General features: G+C 40.3%; 1 protein-coding gene and 1 non-coding gene across 2 annotated transcripts in view; both read left to right on the plus strand.

Annotated features, from left to right (window-relative positions):
• LOC119741248 (ankyrin repeat and IBR domain-containing protein 1-like) overlaps positions 1-24,995 on the plus strand; it is a 69,103-nt gene that overhangs the window by 5,224 nt on the left and 38,884 nt on the right. The window contains exons 2-17 of the mRNA XM_038217001.1: positions 8,586-8,874; positions 9,326-9,572; positions 10,927-10,983; positions 11,630-11,758; positions 13,354-13,407; positions 14,741-14,858; positions 15,951-16,114; positions 17,582-17,670; positions 18,473-18,617; positions 20,121-20,314; positions 20,506-20,594; positions 21,042-21,172; positions 21,789-21,923; positions 22,404-22,560; positions 23,247-23,383; positions 24,348-24,575. Coding sequence (XP_038072929.1) covers positions 8,687-8,874; positions 9,326-9,572; positions 10,927-10,983; positions 11,630-11,758; positions 13,354-13,407; positions 14,741-14,858; positions 15,951-16,114; positions 17,582-17,670; positions 18,473-18,617; positions 20,121-20,314; positions 20,506-20,594; positions 21,042-21,172; positions 21,789-21,923; positions 22,404-22,560; positions 23,247-23,383; positions 24,348-24,575 — 2,262 coding nt within the window. The 5' untranslated portion in view covers positions 8,586-8,686. The remainder of the gene's footprint in view (positions 1-8,585; positions 8,875-9,325; positions 9,573-10,926; positions 10,984-11,629; positions 11,759-13,353; positions 13,408-14,740; positions 14,859-15,950; positions 16,115-17,581; positions 17,671-18,472; positions 18,618-20,120; positions 20,315-20,505; positions 20,595-21,041; positions 21,173-21,788; positions 21,924-22,403; positions 22,561-23,246; positions 23,384-24,347; positions 24,576-24,995) is intronic.
• On the plus strand, positions 24,002-24,074 carry Trnai-gau. Its single transcript has one exon. It is a non-coding gene; the product is annotated as a tRNA-Ile (tRNA).

Below are 24,995 nucleotides of genomic sequence, written 5' to 3' on the forward strand. Positions count from 1 at the left end.
GCATTTTGAATCGACACTACATTGTATTTTAATGTACCCAGTTTTATTTATTGTAAAGTGCATTTGAATACTATTTATATACTTTGTGCTCAATAAATAGCATTATTATTATTATTATTATTATCATCATCATCATCATCAACGTGCATGTAGGCAGTTTGCTTACTGCATTATACCAACTGTTCAGTAGAGCGTGACTGCATTAAATACATCAATGGGGATGTCACACAGTGAGTGAACACGTTTTCTACGTAGTTCATGCCGTTTGCTATGATGTACACGCACAAGGTAGCCTTGCACGCTATCAATTTTATTACATCTAGATGAAGGTCCCTTTCAATGGTAAAAGCATTTGGCTAGCTATTGTTTAGATAATCCGTCATGTGCAAGGCAGTTGCTTTGCACAATGGTGGTCTCGTGCCAGGATTTTTCTATGATTACCTTTACTTTGTTTGTTTAATTAAAAGAAAAAAAATGTGTTAGCTCACATTAAACCCAATACCTACCATATCTACAGCTACTGCACAAAGTCCAAAACGTGAACTGAATGAAACTGAAACACACATCATAACCGATCCCCTCGGGTAAAGAGTGATTAATTCATATGGATTATGTCCAGGCATAGCCTCACAGGTAGTTTACTAAGACTGAGTCATCAAAATTGAACGCCGTTTGAAAACAACCATTAGTCATGTTTAGGCATCTCTATAACATGCACAGGGAGAACGATGTTATAATAATAATAATTATGTGGTGCTGATGTAGGCTTATCACTTTATACTGAAGGTCTCAAAGCGCTTCACATTTATTACCCCTGTGCATCAGGCCATGAGACCAGTTTTTGCAGCAGCTCGAAATCAGTGCATTCTGGTCTCTACCTTCACAGGTACCCATGTATACTCCTAGGTGGAGAGAGGCAATTGTAGTAAAGTGTCTTGCCTAAGAACACAAGCACCATGTTCCTCGCCAGGGTTCGAACCCACGTACCATGACACATGAGTCGAACAGAAACCTTTAGACCCAGTGCTCCACAATCAGTGTCACTCCCTTCTAGTCTTGATGCAAGACATTTCTTAGCGGTGTTTATAATCCACGAGCGACGATACGGTATGTTTGTAACCACACAGTAGTATGCATGGCACATGTTGTCCCGATAGAGGGCGTTCTGTTCCCACCAGGGAACCTGACTTGGTTGTCATGGGTGTAAAGGGCGACTGCCTTAGTGAATCGCTGTGCAGTCCACTAACCTGTGCATGCTGAAACACCACTAAGGACATCTTGTCGCCAAGACTATGTCACTAGGTGTAGCACACTAGAGGAAGTTCTGGTGTGAACTACATGTATGGAGAGTTAACCATACATGTACATGTAGTTCGACTAACTTCGAACGAAGGATGGTTGGACTATACATGTAGTTGACTATTTGGAAAGTAGCCTGGGGCACGGTAGAATCGCTGGTTACCAATAGCCGCTGGTATCATAAAACACAATAAGAAGCCAGGATCTTTGACCATCGTTTGACTAGAGGCGTTCGCATATTGCTATTAGTGCACAGGCGTATTAACGTCATAAATCAACCAATGGTCCTTGCCCGAATTTGCTCCTTATACCCACTCAACCCACTCAAGGGTTACAAGGAGAATTTGGGGAGACCACAAGCAGTGACATTTGAACACATTGCCAATGGTGCCTAATGCTCACGCGAAGTCGCTACGGTTTTGTGCGCACTCGGATTAAAAATAGATGTGTTTACTTCACGCCAGATGCACATGAACCAGTAAGCACATGCAATGTGTCCCTCACACCACCTATGGCTTTTCAAAGTGCTCACAAAGTGTCATCTACTCATTATTCATGTACACATCAGCCTGCTGCCATCATTTGGGCAATGAGCCATTTGCGAGTTAAATTTGAATAAAATCTGGAACGCTGACTTAATCCAATGCTTTGCACGTGTTAACTTTGCGTTCCCCAGACCAAAGATACTGTTACTATCTTATGTGATTCGGGGCAAGCCTTAGCAAGTTCCGGCATGGTCTGGTGTCTTTGTGCCATGCATTCTCACCCATTGCTTAGTGAGCAATGTATTGGTGCTGAGCGTCTCTTACGTAACTATGCAAGAGCTTGCCCCTAAATCATGTGGTTAGCAACAGTGTCTTTGGTCTGGAGAATTCACAGTTAAAATGTGACAAGCATTCTGAGCAAGTCAGTGTACCAGACGTTTTTCAAATTTAAATCCCAAAGAATATAGGTCACTCGCAAATGGCTTATTCCACATTATGCTACATTGGTGCAGGTCTTCCATCACCTCTGTGTTGTTATTCTAAAATGGCAAAGCATTGAGCATTGAGAGTGGCTTTTTTTTCACAAAAGACCCCTTGAAGTTCAGTAACTAAACTAAAAAAAAAAACCCAACAAAATACATTTCTGCTAGTTTGGCAGTAAGTTTATCGATAACTCACGTTGCCAGAAAAGGACGTGGCCGAAGTTTCAAAACCTTGCAAATTAGAGTTTCCTCATACTGTGCACTGATCGAAAAATCTTTTTAGTGCCCTTGCTCAAGGAGTTTTAGTCAATATGCTACTACTTCAATTATTAAAAAATATCAGTCATAAATTCTCTAGAGCGATATATTTCGGTAACTCACATTGCGGTAACTCACATTACAGTTTGTCCGCCCATTTCTGGTACAAGTTAAAACATATAAGAAACTACAAATCAAACAAAAAACACTTTTCATAAAATATGAACCTTTCGCTCTGTCTTAAAAACAAAAACTCACAATAACACTTAAATTTTGCACATGTAAAAACAAAGTGCCAAAATGACTACCTAAAATCTATTATTTTACCCCCAAACCAGTTTTTATTATTTTTTTCACAGACATGACAGAAAATACACATAACCTATTCCATCACACCTTCATACTTGTACATGTATCACTCAAATGAAAGGTCATGTTGTCCCCTTTAATAAATTGATACTACATTTGAGGTTGTGGTGCTTGCAGTTTTGAAGATTTATAAATATTCTATTTTTTCAGCCATGTCCATATTCTCATTTATTTGAATAAGGCATAGGCCTACTTCACAATGCAGGGGAATGTCAAACACCTGTTTGCCTCATAACAAAATTGAATTAAGGGGCCATTCAGAATTTTCAATGTTTTAAAATTTCGACTTTTTTCCCAAATTATTTTGACCCACCCACCCACCCCTAATTTCGATTAATAATAAACTGAACATGTATATGTACATGCACTTGTATGTACATATACTTGAACATGAACATGTATACCCATGTACATGTGTGTCTAGTTCAGTGACGGCGTAAAGTTGTCGGTCTTCCTCTTTTGCACTGGTGACCTTCAGTTTTCTTGTGTTTTGCCAGCTGATATGCTGTTGGGGAAAGACAGGTTGCAGTCTTGGAAGCCACAAACATGGCCGTGGTTTTGTCGTTTTCTGGATGAGGTGGATGACATGTGACATACGAGGTTGTGCCTGTCACGTGAGGTAGCTGAGAAAAACATTCGCTCGTACCCCCGCCCTGTTTGCAGGGGGGGGGGGGGTACGAGCGAAAGAAAAACATCAGGTTTGGGCAGACATCACATCACAGTGGGTCTATATACACGTACATGACGTACATGACAGTACATATACAAGGGATGAAGTCGAAAAAGAAACACGCATCGCGATATCGGAATGCTTGCTCGTAGTTCAGGCAAGTCAAAAGATCTATCTTTCTTTGTTTTTTTAATCTTTTTTCCATGGAAAGTGAATTCGATTTTCAATTATTTAGCTTGACCCACCCACCCACTATTTGGAAAAAAGATCGCAATTTTAAAACATTGAAAATTCTGAATGGCCCCTAAATTGACAACGATACATGCACATTGATAATGTTAACTGCACATGTTGCTGCCAATAGAATTGGCATTTTAAAAAAAAATCAATAACTGCTCTCATTCCTAAAAATCAATCAAAAAATTGAATTCTGAACAGTACAACCATAGAAATTAATGAAATTAATTAAGAATCATTCTGAATTAACACCAATTAATCAATAAAATACGTTATTGAAATGTGGAATCAATTTTAAAAAGACAACAAAAATTGTTATGTTATGAAAGGAATGTTGTGGTCTCGATTGAAACTCACGATGTGATAAAAATATTTCATGATCGCGTGTATAACTTTCAGTTGGTGCACAACATTTGTAAGCGAGGTTCCCATCTGTGTAAACATATGCAAATTTCATTAAGACCATGCAATCAAAATATTAGATACGAAATTGGTCTGCACGATTGTCAGATTGCATATTTGTAGCTGGCTCCAAACAATCTGAAATGAATGCATATCATTTGTAGTTGTGGAAGCTTGTATTGACCTCGGGTAGCAATTGAACAAAATCAATCAAATGATCGCGAGAAGAAATTAATGATACTCACCGGTAGAACAAAACCAAATTTTCTGAGAGAAGAGCAAAAGTTGGATAGTGCTGGACGGGGGGGGGGGGGGGGGGGGGGGGGGGGGGGGGGGGGGGGGGGGGGGGGGGGGGTGGCGGTGGGCCTAGACCCCTCGTCTTTTTTTGGGGGGTTGTTGTTGTTGTTGTTACCCCCTCAGATCCTCTAGTGTGAATGAGTGATACCATCATATTTTAAACAGTTCTGCAACTGCAAGGAGACGATACATTTCACCCCAAGGACTTCACGGTTTACTGCAAAATTGTAGCGTCTTTTTTAATTTGACATTGCAGTTTAGAATGATTCTGGACTCTGGAGATACGAGCAGCTCTGCGACGGCTTCCCACATTTAGGGCTGAGATTCTATTTTTATCGCGGTACATGTATTTCCGTCAAGGCTGCACTTAACTTCTCTTGCATTTTTAATTCAGCATTGATGTTTTTTCACCGTCTGGTGCATTTCATCAGTGTGATGTGCTTTAAAGTGTCGGATAATTTGATCGACAGTACTGCTGATCTCCCTGCGTAAAAGCTATTATAGAGGGCGGAAATTACATGCAAAAAGTGTTCGCAAAAAAATAAACTTTGCACCATGTTGAGATGTCAGTTACACATTTGCACTTAAAATGCACACATGTACCCGTATATTGTGTAGAATGGTCAGTGAATATGTTGAGCTCTATTTTCCCAGCCTACTGTAATTATGCAACGTGCTCGATTGTATGCTAACACAGTTATCAGCAGTGCGCACCAGCAGTTCCAAGAATTTGTTGACATATTTTGGAATTATATTGTTTGAAGTGGAGCCACTTGCCTTAAAATGTACAATATGCTGTTCCATACACATTTCAGTCTACCACAGTACAAATACATGTAACCTGCTTGATTTCTCTGCAAGTAATCTTTGCAATGCAAAGGATGCATGCACACAATCCATATGTTTCCCAAGTTTAATGGAAAGCCTTGTCGTATAATAGTGAATCACTCGGCCTTGTGTTTCATCTTGACAATTAATTTTGTGCTGCTTGTATACATGTGTACTACGTGTGACTCCGAGTACGTGCAGGCCTGCATGATGTAAACACAGATGATGAGATTTGGAAGTTAGAAAAGAAAAAAAAATGAGCAAAATACGCAGCAACCCTTGATTCGGGAAATGGCATCTCATGCAACGCAATATCATTTCTGTGCACTCCATGTACTTTGAACATGTTGAATGGAAAGCAAAATTTATATTCGTGCAAAATTTGTGACGTCGCGGTAAATTTGTTTTGTGCTGCAAATTCACAATACGTGAACATATTTCAACTGCGGCCGGCGGATTTCGCACTGAGTTTCTCGTGACGATGAATTCGCTTCACATTTGTATGTATATGTGTATGTGAGATGGTCCACATGTGTGTAGCTAACCTTGAAAAAAATCTGCACATAAGATAATCTGGTAATCAAAATCTGGTTCATTTGGAGGACGTGGATGTTTACACACATGTACATGTATTCCACTTCATGTTTTGGTTTCTGCCTTCCACAATATCGGAGGATCCTGCTTGATTTCTCTAAAATTAATCTTTGCAGTGCATACAATCAACAAAAGTCTGATTTGAATTTTGAAAGCCATGTAAGGTTGAATCGTTTGATAGTGGTTGTAATTAAAACACATATTATATTTCCAAGTACATGTATGCCAGTGCATACACGTACATGTATGCGTTCACGTACATGTACATGTATAGATCTCGGTACCCTGCATGGGCAAATGTTTGAGCCTCGATCAAGGCATATACATGTACAATTTTTACAACCATATGACGGATGTCAAAAAGCCTACAGGAACATCATGTAAACGTGTATGAAGCACCTTGTTACCCACATGCATACATGTAAACATACATGTACACATTGTGTGTTTGTTTGTTTTTAAAAATACATGTAAGCATGTTCTTGTTCTGCATACATGTACATGTGCATGTATTGGTAGGTACATGTACATGTACATACATGTACATGTGTTTGTATTTTTTGGGGTGGGGGCTGGGGGCACGTAGATTTGGTGTACGTACATGTACATGTACATGCAGATACATACATGTAGAGATACATACATGTATTACATCTATTACATGTCATATACATGTAGTATACATGTACATGACATACCTTTATGTACAGGTAGGCCTATTGAAAAGCACACAAAGAGTATGAGTAATTTCTGTTTTGCAGTTGACTGCTCCATAAGTCCAAATTGAATGAAAATCGAGATTGTTGTGTATTATTAGTCACCTCATGGTTCTCCATGGTCACCTGTTGTGTAGTTTCGTAGACAGCAGACAAATGTACTGAAAGTACCCCCCCCCCCCTCCCCCCCCCCCCCCCCCCCCCCCCCCCCCGGCAGTTAAGCAGATGTGTGTACAATGGACATAAATGTGAATGTACAATGAACTTCTTTCATGCATATAATGGAAGCTTTTGAAATGTTTGGTACCAGCACCTGTTGCTTATCAATTATTTGCAAAAATCGGGCTAGACTTCCCTCTCTGTTTCTCAGAACTGCACAAGTCTTTGGTATTTTTTACCAGTGTGGTTGACGGAGGGGGTTTGGAATTTCTTTCCTTTTTAAGTCTACACATATTTTTTTTTTGCGCTTTGAAATTTTGGGGATTTATCGCCTTGTAAGCTTACACTTCCTTTTGTGGGATTGAGGAACTGTCTGAATCTAATTCAGCAATGACCGTCAGATTTCAGTAATAACTAAATTTAAAGAAAACAGGTTTTGAATGATTTTGATTGTATTTTGAATGTGTGTTCATTGAATATAAATCCAATGTGCTTTACAGTATGCAGTACAAAATAGTAATATTGATAGAGTGTTGGTTGCACCTAATATATGCAAAAATGCAAGTTAATTTGTAACAAAAACACTCCCCTTTGTTGAAATTGTACACAGTCTGGCTTTGCCAGACTCAACTGTAAATAATTAGAATCCACAGCAGGTGGTTGTCCAGGCAACTGCCATAAATAACGCAAAATGTTTCACGGAGGATGGGTCTCCCAAGCAAGGGAGGCTCTTGGATTAGCGGAGCCGTTGCTATTTGCAGTGAAGATGGGAGTCTGGGAAGACCTCTATAAAGCTTATGAAACAAACTGTTGTTAAATGTAGACTTCTTTTTTTGCATTAATCATTTTCAGCAATCATTGCACAATGGTATATTTATAGACAGGATATATTTATATTTGTGCACATCTGGTAGAGCCAATGACAAGTTGTGATAAGATCTTTTCATTTTCATATTGAGTGTGCTGTTTGTAGTCAAGATTGCGTGACATGTAGGGTCCTGAAAGAGTTATGCATACATGTATATGCATACATTATGCCAAGAAATTTGAACCGTCACCCCCCTCCCCCCCCCTTGGAAAAAAATATGCATAATTCTTATGATTTCATTATCACACATGTATGGGTGTGATCAACTATGTACATGTACGTATACGTTCTTTCATTGCTGTACAAATGTAATTATGTATGTATTTTCATATTCGACTGCAGTGCAGTCATATTGAATGGAAGAATAAGCTTTCAAAAATATAAAGAAAAGGAAATGATAAGGAATTCCTGGGAGGACTGAATTTGCACAGGAAACGCTGCTTATAATGTGCCCTAAATGTTAACGCTGACAGAAGTGACTCAGTCCATGATGACAACATTTTTTTCAAGAACCAGATATTTTAATCCCAATGACGCCTTTTTTTTTTATATAGGGCTGTTTAAGTAGAGTCAGGTTGGCGTGGCGGTATTTTCCTCGCCTTCCACTGCTGTGATCCGGGTTCGATTGCTGCATTTGGTTTTCAGTCCCTACTTGATTCCGTTGGTTTTTTTTCGAGAAAATTTTCTATTGGGTTTTTTTTCCCACATCTGAGACTGTAATTTCTTCACATTGTCTTCTCTTTACTGGGCCCCATGGGAGCCCAGTGGATTCCACTGAATGGGCTGCCCAGTTCAAATAAGAATTAAATAAATAAATAAAGCACATCAATTTGATCAAGCCCCGTCTGTGTTTTTCCCCCCGGAAATAAGGAAGTGGATTCCACCAATAAATGTGTTTTACTGTTGTTTGTCCATTTGCAGTAGTTGTCCCAGCATAGAGGAGTTTCCGTCACAGCAGAGAACTTGAACACCAGAAAAGGAACCTTTCATCAGGAAACTAAAGCCACACATACAGTTGCGTCATGGGTAGCACATCGTCCAAGTTTCGCAAGGCGCTGTACGCCGGCGACGAGAAAGTGGCCGAAGAGTTGTACCACGGCAGCGTGGAGTTTCAGAAGGTGTTTGATCCCAACTCATCGTACGGGGAGAACTACAGCCACAACACGGCTCTACACTATGCAAGCAGGCACGGAATGCATAGACTAGTTAGGTAGGTTGCCTGTTTAGTTCCCTCCTTTTGTTTGATCAGGCACAGACAGTCAAAAAATACATCCTGTTCCCTGCCATGCCTTTTACACAGGCTAGTCACCAACAGTCAGATCATATTTCCTGTAGGCACTTGTGACAGTCAAATTCCATCAACAGACAAAAGCAGGTGACTGGTAGGCACAGCTTTCTTATCAATCACCAGTTAAAGCTAGATGTACTCTTGTCACAGGATTTTTATTACAGCATCATTTTGGCAACCCAAACGCCAACAGCAACAACCAGATGTTGTCTACAGGTGTATATTCACTGTACTGTACATGTATGTTGGGAAAAATTTGTGTTGTCATTCATTAATAGTGGAAACATGATTCAAAATCACCATTGTTATATTTTTAAAAATTGCTAGGCCAGGTGTATACTTTTCAAACCTGGATGCCTCTCTCTTGTCTCAGGATATTCATACAGCGGCACAGCGGCAACCCCAACAAACGCAACAGCGACAACCAGACGTCGCTGCACTGCATCTGCATGGAGGAGCAGATCCGGCCGCCCTCCTCAACTTACAGCTACTCCCAGTACTACTACTCGCAGCCGCCGGAGAAGAAGCGTCTGGAGTGCCTGCGACTGGTGCTGGTGTGGCGCGGGATCGCCATGGGGGAGGGGGAACGGGAGCAGATACAGATAGATGCCGAGGATGAGGTACGGTAACAAATGTGGACACTTTTAAAGCTATAGTCCATCATTTGCAGCCATCCGAAAAGTAACTGGCGTAATTATTGTTGAAAAACAAACTTGGTTGAAAGATAGTAAGGGAACTAAACTCCCTGTGAAATTATTCTTTCTGGGAAGCTGTCATTTTGAAGTAATCAACGAAAGAAGGCATTTCCAACGGTGATTCTTAAGAAGCACCGTAGGAAAATTTAAATTAGTAGTTCGTTTTGTTATTCAGCGCAGCGGGCACAAGTATTGGAACGACGCACGCGTGCGCGCGGTTGTTATAATTCATCGGATCAGTGCGCGACGTCGCGTAAAGCTGCAATTCAAAATAATTCAAAACATGATTCAGTAACTTTTGATTTGAAATTGAGATCTTAGAATGCTGTTTTTCTCGGAATGTACAGCTAAAGCTTAGCTGAAACTTCATCAGGTTAGTTGCTCAGTATCCTTCATTAGATTTTGAACTCTTTTGTTGCTTCAAACGAACAAAATGCACAAATTACAAATGATGGACTGTAGCTTTAATAAAATAATTTGTTAATTTTTAGTTGAAAAATTAATAATGGGTTTGTAGAATGCCATGGTCCAGTGGTTATGGTGTTTGACTCATGTACGATAAAGTGCATGGGTTCGAACCCTGCCAGTAACATGGTGTTTGTGCCCTTGGGCAAGACACTTAACTACAATTGCCTCTCTCCACCCAGGAGTAAGAATGGGTACCTGTGAGGGTAGAGGACCGAGTGTGAGCTGACATCGGCTGCTGTGTGTTCTCATGGCCTGATGAATGGGGGAATAAAAGCGTTTTGAGATTGTTGATACTATAGAAAGCACCATATAAGCATTACAATTTATTTTTATTTTTAATAAATACTGCAAACTGCTCACTGACTGGTTTGACCTTAAATATACATTAGAGACATGACGTTTTGATTCTAGCAAGATCTTGCTCCATGAGTTCTATTTGAAAACAATAAGAATGAACAAGGAAACTATTCCGACCAATGTACTCAGCAGTTTTGTATGGGTTTTTAGAAGTCATTTTGAGAATGAAATTCAGGGTTCTATGAAAGTACACGGGCACTAATACCGGTACTCGGGAAAAAACAATCCCCTTGTCTGCCTAGGTGGGATTCGAACCTGGGTTGCGAAGGTGGAGGGTGAAAAGAACCACTGTGCCAGACTGACTTATTTGTTTGAATTCAATATATATGTACGTGTGCTACCAACATCTGAAGAACTGATGGTGAAGAGAATGAACAGTGGAATATTAAGTTGACGAAACTGGTTCATAAATCTGCAGAAAGGGTTTGAAAATTTGACCCTTTTGTATTTTCAGGATGGCAACACAGCCTTACACTATGCAGCCGGCTCAGGTTATCTGTCGTTAGTCGAGGTAAAATATCCAGTAATATCTTTACTACTCAGTAATTTTATTTTATATTCATTGGAAGTCCGTCCAGGTGCCATTGCACAATTGTGGTGTTTGTTGACGACGCTTACTGTGTGTAGTTGTGACGTCCATTACCTGCAGAATTGGTGTTTGTTTGGCCTTGTGCATTGGGGAAGATATAAAAACCACCTTTTTTGCCTCATTCAAATTTCAAGGTGTTCTTACTGCAAGGTTTTGTATGCGTACATCTGCAGGTCATACATTCATTTACTATGTAAGATTTCTGCACATTATCTTCAGTGTAGTCAAAACAGTCACATTTATTTTGAACATACTATTTCATAAATATTAAATTAGGAAGGAAAAGGAAATGTGTAAAATTGTACTAAATCGAAACGTTTAATTGAAATTTGTAAAGTAATTATTTATTCCAAACTAAATGTGAGCAAAATTTTGTTTCCAATATTTTTGTTCACTTTTTAGAGTGGATACTTTTTGTATTTCTAGTAAAATAGCAATTTGAAATGGACTAAAACATTTGGGGACTGAAACTCTTCAATAAAGTTTGGGAAAAGGAATTTATAATAATCTTGCTTGGCTCATATCCGTAATGCGCTTATTGTGATCTGTTTCATGTTTTTCTACTCAGATGTTGTTGGAGCATAATGCATCCATGTTTGTTGAAAACGCGGACAAGGAGACGCCATGTGACTCTGCGGAGAGACACCAACACATCGACATCGCCCAGCTACTGGAATCCAAAATGGTCTTCTCCTCGGTGAGTAGTGCGGAGATGCAACTCAATAACAATAACAATAATATGAAGTTCTTATTATACAAATAATGAACGTTTGTTGAGTGCAATGGTAAGAATAATTTCATGAGGTGACAGATGAAATGTTCGCCTCGTGGAATGGAACATTTCATCTGTCACCGAATGAAATTATTCTTTCCATTGCACGAACGTAAAACATTCATTATTTGTTTTATACAACACCTGAATAAATCCTTGTCATCTGATTGGTTGACTTTTAATAGCCAATTTGTTCAGGTTGAAAACTGTTTGAAAGTTTGACAAGGAAGTTCATCATATTTAATTCATGCAAACTGTTCAACAGGTTGAGAACCATATTCAAGTAATCTCGATTTAAAACAGTGCCACCGCCAGCAGCGATGACACCGTGCAATGGAAGTTCTATTCACCGTGCAATGGAACTTCCATTGCACTGTGCGCTGCGCGTTGCGCGCACGCCGTGCGTTGGGACGAATAATTGAATAACATGTGATCAATGATCCACCAATCAGATGACGGGGATTTATTCAGGTGTTGTATAAAAAGCGCTATTAACGTAAGTTGTGAACAAAGTAAGCAAATTACGTGAAATTTTGAAAGGTAACAGTCAGAAAAATAACACATCAACAGATTCTGTGACTTGATTGGCCGAGAGCGAGTCACATGGTACTTTCTATTTTTCAGTGCTTGGCCAAAAGTACTATACCTGTAGCAACCAAAGTACTATACCATTAGCATCCAAAGTACTATACCCACAGCGCGGTATTTGTGTGCAAATGCATGCTGGTGTGCGCGTTGAAGGTAGCGTGTATTGTTCCCAAGAGAGCACGCCACAGAGTCAGGTTCAAACATTTTTGAAGGGGTGGTTTGGATTTTTTATTGAAATTTAAGTTAATTTTATTTGTGTTCAGATTTAGATAATTTAAAATATTAAAACCAAGCAGAATCTATGGGTGAAGTGTTATAAAACAAATATTGAATGCTTTTATCTCGTGGTGAAGTAAAACTAGCCTCCCTCACTGGAGCATTCTATTTTTTCCCTCGGCTTCGCCTCGGGAAAACAAGAATGTCCATGGATCACGTCGGGAGGCTTAGTTTTACCACACCACTCGAAGCATTCAATATTTGTATAAGATGTACTTTACCTATATGTTATTTTTATTAAATAGAGCAAGCCAAATATTTTCAAAAAAATTAATAACAAAATTAATTTTGGCTCACCCAGTATATCCTCTTATAGACACTGAGTATCATGTTAAAAATGAGCAGAGAATGGGACCAAAGTAAAGTCAATGTTGGTTGTTTATTACGGTTTTAAATTGGACAAAACTAGAGTTTGCCTCAGTGAATGCCAACATAAATGTAGAAATATTTTCCCAACAAAACGATTACATTGCAACTCCCATATTTCCTGGTTGCAACATTTTTGCACATTGAATTCAATTATGTATCCACTGACTGCTTCCACTGCTCAAAATGGTACACAATGAAGAGAAACATGTAGCAGTTAGTATAAAAATAAACTGAAGAGGATATATTTAAAGGAAAAGACTAAATGTCAGTGTTTTATCTCACCGCAGCCAACTAATGAAGAGGAAGATGTAGAGGAAATAGGTGCCATACAGTATGAGGAGGTAAGACTCTTAACTTGTACTCTATGATGCTAACGAGTCGGATGTGGACAGTATTTTTAGACATTTCTTTTTGATTTAAAAAGTCCCCCCCCCCAAAAAAAAATACCCAATTGGGGTCAAAATACCTGCCCCTGAACTCCGTGTATATAAAAAAATTCCAGTTGAAAAAGATAAAAGAAACTGTAGAATTAGTACTTGTATTTTATAAATCACGTAAAACAAAGAATCTGTACCTTTAAAATCTGCAAGTTCACTACACTCTTGTGTTGCATACATCCCGAGGACAGCAACAGAAAGAGAGACAGATTCTTTTTGTTGTTCTATTATGTTCATCTTTTGTTGAGAACGGTCCTCAAATGTAATGCAAGGGTGTGTGCTTAGTCTATGGGAGTGTGTTATATTATAAGGACTAAGAGAAAGACAATGCATTGTCCTCGGATGTAATGGTAAAACACAAGTGTGCGCACAAGTAGGTTTTCAGGTGCAATAACCAACACTTTGTCGCTGTACTTAGTGTGCCAAAATTCTTTTGAGAGATCTAAGTTTCTTTTTTGCATTAAGTTTTGAGATAATATCTCAATCTATTAAATGTTTCAAATGTAACCAGTGCTTATGTAAATGTATTTCGGGATGAAATGGTTCACTAAAACTACACAGATTAAACGATTTCGCAGAATTGATTTTGTGGTGTCATATGCAGAGTGTCATCCAAGTATTGGAACTGGCCAATAATATTTCCATCAAAAGGAAGTGGTTTTGGTGCATATTTGAATGGCCACTTGGCCAGCTGTCCCCTTTAGTTTACCAAAGTAGGCTGGTGATTTTTTTTGTTTCATCTCACAAGCCCATTGCCAGTGCTGAGTGTACATGTGTAAAAGCTAACGTCAGTGGAGGGCAAAACCCAATGTTAAAATTTATGACTGTTGTTCAAAGGGCCAAAAAAAGAAAAGTTTCTGGTATGCGCGCGCGTCGCCGTAGCCATGCGCGTCAGCAAAATGAAAAAGTTTTTTTTTCCAATGAAAGATGATGTCTCAAAACCGCCAAACTCACTGGTTTGACTGGAATCCTGCTGCTGCACAATTTTAACGTGTTTTTAGATTGGGTTATGGTCGAGAATAAGCTTTATGTGGCCTCTCTGGACTCCCATATATTTGCACTAAGTTTAGTCGGGCACCAATTTGCAGTCATCAGCCGACATTTGAAGCAAAAAAATCAGGTAAAAAAAAAAAAAAAGCCGCGTCGCCGCACCACTTTTTGGGCAAGCTCCATACCAGAAACCGGAGATTTTTTTTTTTTTGCCAAATGTCACAAAATTCATTTTTTTTTGTTCCAGGCCTACAGTGGTTTGAGACTGCAGGAGCTCCAAGAAGCTAAAGACTTGGTGGTGGTGGAGACTGCTGATATGCTGAGGGTGCCTCTCTTCACAGCTGAAGCCTTACTCAGGAACTTTGGTACGTAGATGGGGACGTTATTTAAAGGAAATTTAGGTTCTCAGTATATGATCAGTGTAAATTGTAAAATCTGTAGCGAGGATGCATGGTTCTGTGCAAGGAATCAGCAATCACAGGAAAAATCTACGATTTGAATATCAAATTTGAATAAGATAAAGAAAAGGCTGTTGCAGACTGCTGATTGACTTGAGTGATCGGGAATACTAAAACTTCACGAGTTGGAGGACCAGTTTGATAGGGTAGCGGAGTCTACCATTTGAGAAAATTCTGCTTGAATTAAATTTTTTAGGCCTTCAAACTTTAAAACAGATATTTTACTCTAAACTATTATATTTTTTTTAGGTTCTGAGTTAACATGTCTATGGCTTACATACTCTCACAAAGTGGGAATAATGTCAAATATCATAGTTCTAGCAGAAATCCTCAGGATGCAGTTCTCCAAATGAAACTTTAATCGTATTTATCCAAGCCTTCAGAGACCAACAAGCATTTGAGATACAAAGTAGTTCTCACAAGGAGTGAAAAAAGTGCTCTTTTTCAACAGGTCTAAGATCCAAGAAGTTGAGTTTAGTGTGCGTTTGTGGGAAAGAGCACATGAACTAAAATAGGTTGTAAATAGGGCCTATTTGACACAGGATAGACTCGTCAATTAAACTTAGTCCCATTTTTCAAGGTCTGTATTAACCCTAACTCCCTAGGCCTTTTTGCTAGGATGTAGCCTCAATCCTGCAAAATCCTCCATTATTTCTTGAATATGGTCCATGGAGGGGTGACCACTGCCTGAATCCTGCAAAATCCTGCGGCAGTGACTGTCAATATGTTTAGGCTTGGCCAGTGACATCCTGGAGCAGTACGGAGGATTTCAAGCATACTCCAGGCCTATATTTATGCATGGCTGAGCAAAAACAACACAAGGTCCAGCCCAAGACCTTGACAAAGTGCATCCTACGAAATCAGTAAGGCACTTTTGCCATGCAACCCCAATCCTCCAAATTCCTCCACTTTGGCAAAGAGGATTTTGAAGGATTCAGGGCAGTTAGGTTTAAGACATAGAATTTTGTCAATATTTCTCTGGGAATTTTTTTTTTTCAGAGTGGTCCAGAGAAGCCTTACTAGAATGCTGGATCCAGAACCCGGAGGAATGCTGTGAGAAGTGTGGCGTCAAGCCCCCGGAGAATCTGGACAGATTTGCCGAGGAGCACAAGCTGAGCTCGCTAGAGCCCAAGCCGGTTACGCCCCAGGAAGAGCCTATTATGGTAAATCATCACCAATTCTTATGGAACAATTCCTAAGATGAAAATTCACGGCTTCTGTGGCAGCTTCATGTATAACATTGGTCTTCTAGTACCATAGAAATGGCGACAGTCTACTCAAAACCCTTTGCCGAAATTCTGCTGGGCTAGTCGAAACAAGAGTGAAACAGTTGTTGTTGTACTTTAATACAAATTGTTTTCATGCAGAGTTCGAAAACTTGAGTTCAGTTCATGCTTGGCGCTGGAAAACAAAACACAACTGCAGACTTATGTTGTCTTGGCAAGTATTTGCGCTGCTAATTTGCAAAAATGTTGAACATTTTTAACATATGATGTTGCAAATTGTTTTGTGAAATCGAATTTGTATTTGCTTGCATTATGAACTGGCCTTTAACACACAGATGTATGTGGTGGTTAAGAGTAGGTAATTTCACTCTCATTTGTATGTGTGTGTTTTAGAGATTGGTGTATATTTCACTGCAAAGAAAAGATGAACAGAAATGATACAGACGTGCAATTTCACCGTCACTCGCATTACCTTTATATGCCATGGGGCTACTTTGGCCTCTCACTGCTTTCAAAGTATTTGATCAAGCTGAATCTAACCAGCCATACAACAACCTTGGGGTAAGGGGTACTCAAAAATGGAAAGAAAAATTCAACCCATTCATTCACTTTTTGAAAACGTGTTGGTCGTCACTCGCATTACAAAAAAAAAGACACAAAAATTGTCTTGCAATTTTGTTGTTAAAGTCTCCTCAAACTGTAGTCTGCCTCACAGAAGTAACATTGTTTTACCTTTTATACAACCCATTGCTAGATATAATAACCCGTTTTGAATCAAATCAGTGTGTATTTTAGATGTAAGGGACATTTATAGATTACAGAGATGTACCATCACTCACATTACGTCACTCACATTTACATGAACTGCAACATAATGAAACTTGTTCCTCGTCAAATATGAACCTTTGTCTCAGCCTTAACAACTAAAATTCACAATAACACTTGCATTTTGCAGGTAAAAAGAGGGTACATTTTGTACAAAAGTGATTACCTAAAATCCTGAATTTTAGCACAAAAAAACTCAGCTTTCGACAAAAAAATGCAGTTAACCACATTCCATCTTACTACTACACCATTCAAATGTAATGTCTTGTTGCCCCCTTTAATTTGATACCACATTTGAGGTTGTGGTGCTTGTAGTTTGGAAGTTTTTTTCATAATTTCCCCGTTTTTCAGCCTTGTCTACTTTTGCGTGGAATTGCTTGCATGGTGTATTGGTGAAGTGTTCATCCTTGCCCTTTCATTAGAACAGTCTTGTAGTCGTTTTCTCTCTTACTGTAATTCACTCCTTATGTATTGGTGAAGTGTTCATCCTTGCCCTTTCATTAGAACAGTCTTGTAGTCGTGTTCTCTCTTACTGTAATTCACTCCTTAACGGCCATCACCCATTTATTTTCCCGACAGTGTGATATATGTACGTCTACTGTACCAGCAGAAGAAATTAGCAGCGATACTCTGTGTTCACATCAGTTTTGCCGAGACTGTTGGGAAAGGTGAGATCATTAGGCCACCAGCCAGCCATTCATCAAATTAGCCCCTGGCGATATTGATGGAAAATTTATGATTTCTTTAACAAAGAACAACATCTTTGGAGTCATTGTCCGAAGCCTGAGTACTTTCTTTTATCTCCGTTGATAACGGAAGCAATATTTGCCTGTGTGCCAGGCAAATATTTTTCCTGGCTGGTACTTAGAGAACAAATCATTTGACTCATGATTTTGCCACATCATCCTCAGGACGTCTTCAAGAGACTTTATTTTGTTAAACAACTGCCACTTAAAGGGCATATGCAGTGGAATTTTGCTGACAATGAAATCCTTGAAAATCTACCTTTGTGCCCCTTTTAACTTTAATTTTTTAATCATCATATTGCCACTTCAAGGGGTGTTTTGATGCCGTTTGTGGTCTTTATGCAAAATGCAAGATTTCATATTCATAAGCAAAACTGTGATGTCATTCAAAGCATTAACTTCAGTGTTACAGCTTCTTCAGCACCAAATTTAATTTTTTTTTATTTGACAAATTTTTTGTTCACAATTGAACAGAAAACTGCTTAATCGAAGAATGTGTGCCTTAGATGACATCACATATATAGCGCCCTCGGTTGTCAGGAAAAGCATGGAACATTTCAAATGTTTAAGAAAGTGCACTTTACAAAATTTTAACCAAATAAAGGATGTGCCACAGTTTTCAGATATTTTAGAAGAATGGAAACTTAAGCAAGTTATAGTTTAGTGTAAAAGTCATATCATGGCCCATTTAATATTTGTTGCTTAACTTAATGTTCTGTTTTAGGTATCTGAGTGGTAAAATTAAAGAGGGGAACGCCCACAGTATTGTATGTCCCGGCTACGACTGCGACCGTCTGGTACCTGTGGAGACCATTGAAAAACTGGTATCCCGCGAGATGGCAAGGCGGTACTTACAGTTTGACATCAACGTAAGAATATTTTGAAAATATGCCCCAATCTCTCTGATATATAGAGTCAGAGAAGGTGCAGTGTATCATTGTTGTCATGACCTCTGACATTATGTCTGCTAACTTTGAACATATCCATTTGTGAACACACACAAACGTGTGTTCACCGTCGATCGTGGACGTCCTATTGTCCCTCTTTTGTTTGTACTCTAACTTTTTAGGAAGACTCCCATAGGTTTTGTACACGACCCCAATCGCGGACGTATGCTGGGAATCGGGGACGATATTGTTCTCTTTTGTTCTCTGGTATTTTTGTCCACGGTTTGAAAAGATGAACACGTACATAGGTACTGTGTTTTACACAAATTGAAAAGTTTGTCCAATCAGACTACGATTAGACAGATTGTGACCAAATAAAACAAAGCAATGAAATCACGAAGGGCATTGCCTGACGTCAATTCTCCTGTCTTAAAAAAATCCACACCAAGGTTTGTCCCTGGTTTCAGTGTTAGGATACATTTTTGTGATTTTAGGGTCTGTTAGAGCCTCTACAACTGGTCTCACGACCTGATGAACAGGGGTAATAATTGTGAAGCGCTTTGAGACATTTGGTGTAAAGCGCTATATAAGCACCACATTATTGTTATTATTACTGAACATGAAATACCAGTGTGAACGCAATGAACCATTCGATTGGCCCGCCAGACCTCACACTTTTGTAGAGCTTAATACTACCTTCTCACCTCATTAACTGAAATCGGTGATGTCTGATGTGGCTATTGTTCACATTTGCATTTATATAAAAAGAAATTATGACATTTGGCAAATGATTAAGATATGTGCCTTTGTTTCAAGTGTTAAAGGTATAGTCCATCATTTGTAATTGTGCAACAAACATGCTCAAAATCTAAAGAAGGGTGCTGAACAACTAACCTGATTAAATTTCAGCTCAGCTTCAGCTGTATATTTTGAGAAAGACAACATTCTAGGATCTCGATTTCAAATAAAATGTTGCTGAATCATGTTTTGAATTGGGCCTGAATTCACCGTCCGAGACACCTTCTCACTGAGCCAATTGCAGCTACGTGATGTCGCACACCGATCCAACGAATTAAAGCAACCGCGTGCGTGTGTGCGTCGTTTCAACGCTTGCGCGCACTTTACTGAATAAAAAAACCCAGACAAAACGGAAATTTCCAACGGTTTTTCTGTTTCTGTTGATATAGTTGTTACTTCAATCCTAGTTACATTACATGTTGGAAATGCCTTCTTTCGTTGATTTCTTCAAAATGACAGCTTGCCAGAAAGAATAATTTCACAGGGAGTTTAGTCCCCTTACTATGTGGTTAATAACCAAGTATGTTTTTCAACAATAATTACGTCAGTTACTTTTTGGATAGCTGCAAATGATGGACTGTAGCTTTAAGCACTCCTTCATCTTGTGTGTCAGAGATGAAGCCGAAGATGGAGTCAAAGGCAAGGTTTGCATAATGCCTGTACATTTATCCACTTTTATGTCGGCAGGCTTTTGTGGAGAGCAATCCCAAGCTGAAGTGGTGCCCGGTGGCCGGTTGCGGCCGTGCCGTCCAGATGCCCCAGCGGGATCCCACCACCCCGTATGCCACAAGTAGTAATAGACCTAGTGGGGCAAGCAGCCCCTCCACCCCACCCTCCATATCCCACGCTGTCGACTGTGGCCAGGGACACATTTTCTGCTGGTGAGTTTTTCAGAATGAAACTCCTTAATTTTATTGACCTCTTGGGAAAAGTTAGTGTTAAAAGCTTTTAAAATATTTTAACCATAGCCCTCTTGAATCAAGTGTCTGTTCAAAAATGCAGTGCTTTCTTGTTGATAATATCGTAACCTTAAAGTGTCTTGTTCCTCCTTGTCTTTGTCTTCTGCCTGCAGGGACTGCAGTGGTGACGCCCACGAGCCCTGCTGCTGTGAGAACTGGAAGAAGTGGATGGACAAGATTGCGGAGATCAAACCGGAAGAGTGTAAGATTAGTTATGAATGTTTCCCCTGAGCTACTATTGTATGAATGGGTTTATTAATGACTGGATGGGTGGACAGTAGATGGGTTTTGTGACCTGTTGTGACCTCTCTGTGGTAGGGACACATATGGTGTGAAGTACGCATGATTGATTTTATTCTGGATGGGCACTACCGCGGGGCGAGTAACTCGATAATTTTGCGATGAAATGTTTATTCCGAAAGAAAAATTGTCAAATCTTGATGTGCACAGGCGCAGTTGGAATACGGAACTGGCTTATTGGCAACCAGAGATTCCAAGGCAGTGTGAACCCAGGCTAATTGATCTGTTGTCTCTTGTAATTTACCACTGGCATGACTGATTCTGACAAGTGTTGTTTGTAGGGTTTCTACCCCAAATACCCTGGAGGGTTAGTTGAAAGCTATGTTTCTTTTTGTCTGTCCTGATTCAGTGGCCAGCACAGACAGCGAAACGGAGCTAGCAGCCAACTGTCTGTGGCTTGTCACCAACTCCAAGCCCTGTCCCAAATGCACGGCACCCATCCAGAAGAACGACGGCTGCAATCACATGAAATGCACTAAGGTAAAGTCTCTGGGATATCAACAAGGAATCTCTGCAGCAGATGCAAATTGTCCCTTCATCTCCACTTGAAATAAATTGGGGAAAAAAGTCATTTTGTGAATTAATTCCTTCCTATATAAAGGTACCCAATGGCATTTTTACCTTAGGCCCCCCAAAAAAGTCTCCAGTTTCTGGTATACGCACGTGTCGCCATAGCCATGCGCGTTGGCAAAATGAGAAAAAAACCAAAATATTCGATGTAAGATGATGTCTCAAAACTGCCTAACTTACTGGTTTGACTGAAATCCTGCTGCTGCACAACTTTAACGTGTATTTAGATGGGGTTACAATCGAGTATAAGCTTTATGTGGCCTCTCTTTGGCCTATATATTTTGCACTAAATTTAGTCGGGCACCATTTGCAGTCATCAGTCGACATGTGAAGAAAAAAAAGTAAAAAAAAAAAAGAGCCCCGTCGCCGCACCTCTTGGGCATGCTCCATACCAGAAACCGGAGACTTTTTTTTGGCCGGTAACCGATAATATTCTGCAGTTTTTTGGATTTTTTTTTTTAATGCTTACCAGCTGCATGAGGAATTTGCTTATAGTAATAGGATATTTGTTTGTCTTTGTTGACAGTGTAAGCATGATTTCTGCTGGGTGTGCCAAGAAGCCTGGAGCAAGCACAGCTCAGAGACGGGCGGCTACTTCCGCTGTAATCGCTTTGAGGTGGTCACCAAGGTTGACGAGAAGGCGGAGAATCTGCTGACAGATGTAAGGCTGTGTCCAAATTGTTTGGCTACGGCTTGCAATTACACTTGTGTCTATGGAGGCGGCTGAAGCCACTTCCCATAGGCTCTGACTCTTTAGGACCATATTCAGACTAATTGGCTATGGCTTGCAAATGCACATGCACCTATGTAGGTGTCTGAAGCCACTTCTAATAGTTTCTGATCCTTAAGGCCATATTCACACTACTTGGCTATGGCTTGCAAATACACATGCGCCTATGTAGGTGTCTGAAGCCACTTCTAATAGGTTCTGACCCTTAAGGCCATATTCAAATTAAAAATTCCTCTACAAATTAAAAAAATCACCTTTTGCGGCAAAATTAGACCTATTTAGGATCACGTAGTTCCCCGAGAAAACCCTGAAAATTGATTTAAAAAGTTGTGTTTCGTTTAAAAGCTCTGTCTAGAGGCATCTGATTTTGATGGAACGCATCACAATTATTGTTGCCATTTTTTTTTACAGGCTGAGAAAAAGCACCGTGAGATGCAGGAGCTGAACCGCTTCATCCACTTCTACACTCGCTTCAAGAACCATGCCCACAGTCACAGCCTGGAGGAACCGTTACTACGCAAGGCGGTCGTCAAGATGAGAAAGCTGGGCACTCGCTCAGGACCGTCAGGTGAGAGACGAGAAGTAGAATCAGTATGAGGAACTGAGATAGGAGTGGGGAGATACTAGACTCTGTTCCAGGATTTCGTAAAGGGAGGAATGTATAATCCGTATGGGGAGTTGGGATGGGGCTGCAGGAAAATAGTGCTGGACCTTTTTTGGTGAGGGAGGGATGTAGAATCAGAGTTGGAAGGTCAGCGACAAGAAACTAGACTGGGAAATTAGAATGAGTATGATGGTTTTGAGGTTGGTGCCTTGGGAAAAATCTCCAAGACTCTGCTAAAGGCTGTCAGATGAGGGAGGACACTTGAGTCGGTATGAGGAATTAAACTGGTAAACTAGACTCTGCTCAAGGCTTTCCTGGGGATGGGACTAGAATTAGTAATGGAGAATTGGGATGGTGTCATGAGGGCATTAGCCAAATAGACTCTGCTCAAGGCTTTCAGGTGAGGATTAAGCTTGAACCATCTGAAGAATTGGGATTGGGCTAATGGTCTAGCAAGAACCTAGACTCTGCTGAAGTCTTTCAGGTGTAGGAAAAAACTTCAGGAATCTTCTGTAGCATTGGGATAGGGCCATGGGGACAGCAAGAAACTAGTCTTTGCTCAAGGCTTCCAGGTGAGCGAGAGAACCAGACTCGCTCGAAGATTTTGAATTGTGGCAGCAAGAAAGTAGACATTTGTTGTTATGTTTTAGGTCCTGAGGCGACCAAATTCATCCAGGAGTCTATTCTGGAGTTGCTTCGAGCCCGTCGTATTCTGCGCTTCTCCTATCCATACGGCTACTACTTAGAGGACAGAGGGGGCAGCAAACAAATCTTTGAATTCATGCAGGTGAGTCGGAAGTGTGATATCAACAATAAGATGTCAATCTTTCAATGCAAATGATTTTTGGGGGCATGGGTGAAAGCAATTTCCACAAATGGGAAACAGCCTGAATCGTTCAAAAGTCAACCTGCATGCTGTAAACCAGTGGCTTATTGTTTGTACTTAAAACAGAAGTGGGACATTAGGTTTAATGAAAAGTAACAATGGCTTGGTTGCCCAGTCTCGAAATCCATCAAAATACACAACATTTTATATTTTTCGTCAAAGAAACCACATAGGGAAACTGACTAGGTGCATCATAATTATTTTATGGTTGAACAAAGAAATTAACTGGAGCGGGGCTTGAACCTGCGTTTGAACCCAGATTACCGTTTCGGTGCTCTACCAACTGAGCCATCCAGCCCTATGTTGGCGGCTCCCCATTTAGTCAATGCCTTTGTTCACGAGGTGCTAGTCAGAGGCCATAAACCCATGTATGCCATGTAGCCAGGGGCTGTGCCAAATGTTGCTTTCATTGTGACTTTGGGCATGGTCCCTGGCTACATGGCATATATGGGTTTATGGCTTCTGACTAGCGCCCCTTGAACAAAGACATTGACTAAATTCGGGAGCCGCCCAACATAAGGCCGGATAGCTCAGTTGGTAGAGCACCGGAACGATAATCCGGAGGTCATAGGTTCAAACCCCACTCCAGTCAATTTCTTTGTTCATCCCTTGAAAGAAAATAAATGTTGTAAATTTGAGTTTAAAGCAGATTTGTGATAGAGTGAATCTGAAGTCAATCACAAGACAAATCTGAGGTCATGTCACAAGTAACAGAGACGAACAAGCGATGTCTTCGCCAAGATTCTCTCAAATAGTTTGGGACTTGACTTGGGACGTAGATGACTAGTATGACTGACTTTTGATGAATTGTGATGACTTGACAAAAAGTCTTGATTTAAGCTAATGTCTTCCCGCCACACCCCAGAATGAGCTTGAGGAGGCGACAGAGACCCTCTCCCAGATGGTTGCCCGGCACTACCTGCGCACCCCACGCCACAAGATAGTCCAGGCTGCCCAGCTGGTACTCCGCAAACGACACGAGTTCCTGTCGGCAGTCAGTAAGGGCCTCCTGCCCCCGGACACGCCCCCACGTGTTCCACGCCGGCCCTCCAACCTTCACCAGCCCAGCTGGGAAAGTGACTCGGATGAAGAGGTAGGAACAATTTTCAAACAAGTACATAAAAAAAGAAGAAACAAAGAACCGCATCCGCTCTGAGTGATCCCTGTTTGCTATTTCCCAGGTTTTCAGTATTGCCAATGTTGCTAGCATTGTGACGTTGGTTGCAATCCCTGGCTGCATGGCATGTACGGGTTTATGACTTCTTACTAGCACCCCTTGAACAAAGACAGTGACATAATGGGGAACCGCCATCATAGGGCTGGATAGCTCAGTCAGCAAAGCACCGAAACGGCAATCCGGAGGTTGCAGGTTCAAACCCTGCTCCAGTCAGTTTCTTTGTACAACTTTAATATCAAAAAAAGGAACTTGGATGCTTTGCGCTGTCTCTCTGAAATCATTTACTACACTACTCGAACAATTATTGTTACATGGTCCATGGCATTTGGTACCCCT

Source organism: Patiria miniata, unplaced genomic scaffold (genome assembly GCF_015706575.1).
Source record: "Patiria miniata isolate m_02_andy unplaced genomic scaffold, ASM1570657v1 HiC_scaffold_5, whole genome shotgun sequence".
In the NCBI taxonomy this organism is placed as follows: Eukaryota; Metazoa; Echinodermata; class Asteroidea; order Valvatida; family Asterinidae; genus Patiria; species Patiria miniata.